The 5,235-nt window shown below is 47.4% G+C and overlaps 1 protein-coding gene across 1 annotated transcript; it reads left to right on the top strand.

Moving 5' to 3' along the window:
- The first annotated feature begins 3,490 nt into the window (after positions 1–3,490).
- LOC119283996 (cytosolic sulfotransferase 13-like) lies at positions 3,491–4,836 on the top strand. The gene has a single exon (XM_037563317.1). It carries the CDS (start codon positions 3,523–3,525, stop codon positions 4,573–4,575), a length of 1,053 nt encoding a protein of 350 aa, XP_037419214.1. The 5' UTR covers positions 3,491–3,522; the 3' UTR covers positions 4,576–4,836.
- Positions 4,837–5,235: the final 399 nt, after the last annotated feature.

The following is a 5,235-nucleotide window of genomic DNA, read 5'->3' as shown; positions in this document are numbered from 1 at the left end:
TCACCGTATCTTTTTGTCCTTGCAGTAAATGAGTTATCTCTTATGTTACAGGATGCCTTGCAAGCTAATCACCTGACAGGTATTTTGCTTGGACCAAATTGCCCTCCTATTCACTCTTTGATGTTTGCAGATGACCTGATTGTTTGTGGCAAAGCTAATGTGCAGGAAGCTAATACTATTTTACAGCTTTTAGACCATTTTTGTTGTGATTCAGGGCAAACTCCAAACTGGAGTAAATCTGGTATCTTATTCAGCAATAATGTTACGATGCAGGTTAAACAAGATATTAAGAGAATCTTTCCAGCTCCAGACATCGACAGTTCTTTCGTCCATTTAGGCCATCCACTTGTTTTACCTTCTAAAGATAGATCAGCTGCTTATAACTTTGTTTACGATAAATTCAAGTCCAAACTTAGCACATATAAAGCCAACAGACTCTCTCATGCGGCAAGATTAACTCTCATAAAATCCGTTTTCTCTTCCATTCCTGTATATTACATGTCCAACATACTTTTTTCAAAAAAGTTCCTTGCTAAACTAACAACAATCATTAGGAACTTTTGGTGGACAGGTATTCAAGATGATCAGACTACTAGAAGCTTGTGCCTTAGGGCATGGGCTGATGTATGTATTGAGAAGAAAATTGGTGGTCTTGGTGTTAGAAATTTGCAGGCAATCAACCAAGGACTTGTTCTCTCGACGGCATGGAGATTGGCAAAAGAGCCGCAAAGTCAGCTAGCATTGATTCTCAAGGCAAAGTATCATCATGATACATCCATTTGGAGAGCCCGGCCGAACAAACCTAAATCTGCCTTTTGGTCTGCAATTCTAAAGGTAAAGCCTCTTCTAATCTCAGCCACAATTTGCCAAATTGTTGATGGTGCTAGTTCTATTTGGAGCTCGCCTTGGTTTTCCGGATGGGAAACTATTTATGATCATTTTATCATTCAGCAGCAATCTTTTTCTTACCCTGCACAAGTTAAAGATCTTTGGATACCGGGTCAAAAGAACTGGAATGCAAACTTGATTAATTCTCTTTTCACTCCTGAATTGGCTAATACCATTCTACAAACTCCTATTATTAAGGCAAATGGTAAGGATATGTTGGTTTGGAAACTAACTCCTGCAGGTGAATTCTCTTCCAAAAGTGCTTACAAGCACTGCTTCAACAATCTTCAGCTTCCACCAAGGCAAAGGCCCAAAATTGTCCCTATGCAGGTCATTTCCCTTCTTAATCAGGTGTGGGAGGATAAGCAAATGGCACCAAGAGTTTAGACATTTGCTTGGAGGCTTCTTAGGAAAGCACTTCCTACAGGTAAGAGGGCAGGCAGGTACTCCAAACATATCAATGAAAACTGCTCTAGATGTGGACTATTAGAAGATGAAATGCATATGTTGTTTCTCTGTCCTTTTTCTAAAGCTGCATGGTTTTGCTATCCCTGGTTTATTAAAACGGAATCTCTGGCTGAAAATTATCATTCTATTCCTGATATGATTCGTGCTTTGATTACATCTCAACATCCAAAAATAAACTTGACTACTCTCTATACTTTTCTATGGTGTCTTTGGAAAGCTCGGAACGAGTGTCTATTTTGCAGCAAATTATGCAAGCCTTCCCAGGTGTATGCTTCAGCAAATGCAATAATTGAAGCAACCAATTTAAAAGATAAGAACTTCGCTCAGCAACAAGAAAGCGATAAAGCTCAGGAGCAGTTGCAGGCTTCTTCAACAACCACGCATACACATGACTGTAATAACCTTACAGGGAATGTCATCTTTTGCGACGCAGCTTGGGAGAGACGCACAGATTCAGAGTTGGGCCATGCTGGCTTAGGAGTAATCATCACCATGCAAGACAATCGGCACCTCCAACGACTACACGTCTCCGCGCTTTCGCCTCCAGTTTCATCACCCCTCCAGGTTGAGACTTATGGGCTGCTACTAGCTACTAAGTTAGCAGATCTTCTGCAGGTTCAGAACCCTCACTTTGCACCGACTGCTCGGTGTTAGTTTCGGCGGCAAGGTCATCAACGGTATTTGCTGCTCCAGGATGTTGGGAGAACAGACCTCTCCTTGCAGAGATCCAAGCCTCTCCCTCTTTTAGTCGTAACAAGATCACTCACATCAACAGAAGCAACAATGTAAAAGCTGATCATCAAGCTCGATTAGCTTTGCGGATTCAGTCAAGGTCCTTAGCTCTTCGTTGCTTATGTACACAAGCAGATCAAGGTCAATGTCCCGGAAAGGACATAGTTTCTGGTTCTAGCATGAGTCCCTTCATGCTTCTTTCTATAAAATGCACCTGATCATCAATAAAGTTTTCTTGTGTTCAAAAAAAAAGAGGGCTAGCTATATAGAGAGGTCAATTAGGGGAACTCATCGAACATTTGGTGGGCATCGGCATGCTGCCATGATGTCGGAGGGCAGAGGCTACGCAATGCGTCTCACCGTAGAGGAGTTCCGCATCCTCGGTTGTGCGAGGAACGATAGCAGGGGCATCTGCGTCGCTGGCCACGAGGAGGAACGACCGCTGGGGCATATGTGCCTAACGCGAGGTCGAGGAACAGAGGCCAGGAATCGAATGCCCCGTCGGAGAAATCCATCTTCGTGGTCGAGCCCGCTGTGTCTCAAGCCCGCCGCAGCTTGAGGGAGGAGATGGACCTTGCCGCCGCTGCCGCCGACGCAGGCGGCGTGCGGCGCGGCGCGGCGTGGGAGGAGTGGGAGGCGGCGTGCGGCGATGCGCGATGGGAGGAGTGGGGTGTGCGGGCGGGCGGGCGTGCGTGCGTGGGTTGTGGCAGTTTTTTTTCTTTTTGGCACGGCGGGCTTAGCGATGCATGGATTAGTGGTGGCTTAATGCGTGGCTTGTAGTGTTAAACATGAAAAGATTATAGACCATTAGATTTGATAGATGAATGAATTAGACTGTTTGGATCTGCCTTTTTTTTATAGTGATAGTAGATACATTCATTTTTGCAACGAGTAATTTGGAATGAAGGGAGTATTTCATAGAAGAGAATGTGTACTGCAGAAGTGAAGCTCATCCCATCTCCGGATTAGTTGGATTTGCAGGTTACGCTAAGGCGGAACAAGCTAGCATCCGCCGGGCTATCTCCAGCTCCATTTTTGCCCCTTGCAGGGCTGCATCTAACAAGATCGACCCGGCGTACGTGCGTGCGTGCGTGATCAGCAGCGCCCTGCCCAGCGAGACGACCGGGAAAGTTCCGTTCTGTTGCACGGAAGCAACTCGGGCGTGGCCAGATCCCAGCACAGCGCCCCGGTGTCCGGTGGATATGGACGCGGACGCGGCAACCACTTGTTAGTGGGACGGAGGGAGTGATAGAAAATTCCCACGCCCAACACGAGAAAGAGAGATGCCTTCACTTTGTAGTTTGTCCCAACAACCATGAATGAAAGTGACTCCGCAACTGTCCGCCTTCAACTGAGTATTTATGTGCAGCTTGCTCCTTGGCGCTTGCTCATCAGACTTGCACTTACTCCTACGAGGTTTGTAATAGGCACGAGATGGCCCGTGTAGCGGAGCAAAAACTCCAGCCTAGTTGCCTCGGTGACGCGCTGACGGCGAGGAACGATGCCGACAACCTCACCGAGCTCATCCCGTCGCTGCCCGTCGAGAAGCGGCTAGTGCCGCCGCCCGCCGACATGCAGAGGCGACAGTACCGTGGGTACTGGTTCCCCGAGTGGCACCTGTCGGCCCTGGCGGCAGTCCGCGATCACTTCGAGCCCAAGCCAACGGACATCTTCCTCGTGAGCTGCCCCAAGTCTGGCACCACATGGCTTAAATCTCTAGCCTTCGCCACTGTGCACCGGCACGTCCACCCGCCATCCAGCCGGGAGCACCCTCTGCTCCACCAAAACCCGCATGGCTGCGTCAAATTCATCCACGCAATCTATCGGCAACCGGTCGATGTTGTGCGGGGCATCATCGAGGCGTACCCTTCCCCGCGTATCTTCGGCTCCCACTTCCCATTGTCCTTGTTGCCGGAGCGCATCAATGATGATGATTGCGGGTGCCGGATCGTATACATCTGTCGGGATCCCAAGGACGTGGTCGTCTCGTGGTGGTGGTTCATGCGCACCTACCTCCCAAACCCCGAGCAGGTCCAGTTCGAGGAGGTCTTCGATTTGTTTTGCGAGGGCCGCACAGGTGCGGGCCCTTATTGGCGCCACGCCCTCGAGCATTGGGAGGAGAGCCGGAGAAGGCCCCACAAGGTGTTGTTCCTCAGGTACGAGGAGATGCTACGAGACCCGCAATGCAATCTTAGGAGGCTGGCGGAGTTTTTGGGGTGCGCATTCTCCGAGGCGGAGGAGAAGGCCGGCGTCCTAGAGGCCATCTTGGAGTTGTGCAGCCTTGGCAAGCTAAAGAAGCTGGAGGTGAACCAGAGCGGCAACCGGATTAATGACGAACCCATGATGAACGATTCCTTCTTCAGGAAGGGGGTGGCCGGTGACTGGATCAACCACATGACGCCAGAGATGGCGGCAAGGCTCGATGCAATCGTCGAACAGGCGCTGCAAGGCACCGGATTTGACTTCGGCATCTCCATGCCACAGTAATCAATCGTGTATTCCTACACATATCTCCTGGTAGCCCCGAGGGAACTGTGAAGGCATTCTATACCGTCACGAGGCATATCCAATGTGCATCATCTTGGGGTTCTTATTTTCCTTTTTGTAAGCCAATTCATCGGCATCAATGTTTGGCTTGCTTGGCATTGTCATTCAATAATCAATAATGTATGAGTGTGTGCATGCTGTTGGTGTCCTCTTTCTCAATGAAAAAGTAAAACATCTGTGGTTTGTCGTGGAAAAGAAACATTTGCTCTCTGTATGTGTGCCTGTGTTGTTTCATCTCCAGCAAATATATGGTACATGTTTTTTTACAATAAATGTTGCCTTTAAGAGCATCTCCAATACATCATGTAAAATACATCATCAAAAAATGATTCAAGTAAATTTACATCACCAAAATGCTTTTTTAAAATTATCAGAAATGTTCAACTCCAACAGATGGTGTAAAATAGGGCCTCCAATGAATGATGTAGAAAAGGCCAGCAGCGCAACAACTTAAAACATATGTGAAGCAAAATCATCTCAAATTTAATACTTAAACAAATATAACAACAATTTCATCAATTCACAACATCAAATTATTACATAATTCATGAAATCCACAACATGAAATGCAACACAAATACAACAAGGCTCAGCAAACAA

The sequence above is a fragment of the Triticum dicoccoides genome, chromosome 1A (genome assembly GCF_002162155.2).
Source record: "Triticum dicoccoides isolate Atlit2015 ecotype Zavitan chromosome 1A, WEW_v2.0, whole genome shotgun sequence".
Classification (NCBI taxonomy): domain Eukaryota; kingdom Viridiplantae; phylum Streptophyta; class Magnoliopsida; order Poales; family Poaceae; genus Triticum; species Triticum dicoccoides.
This window is presented reverse-complemented; position numbering and strand designations above follow the sequence as displayed.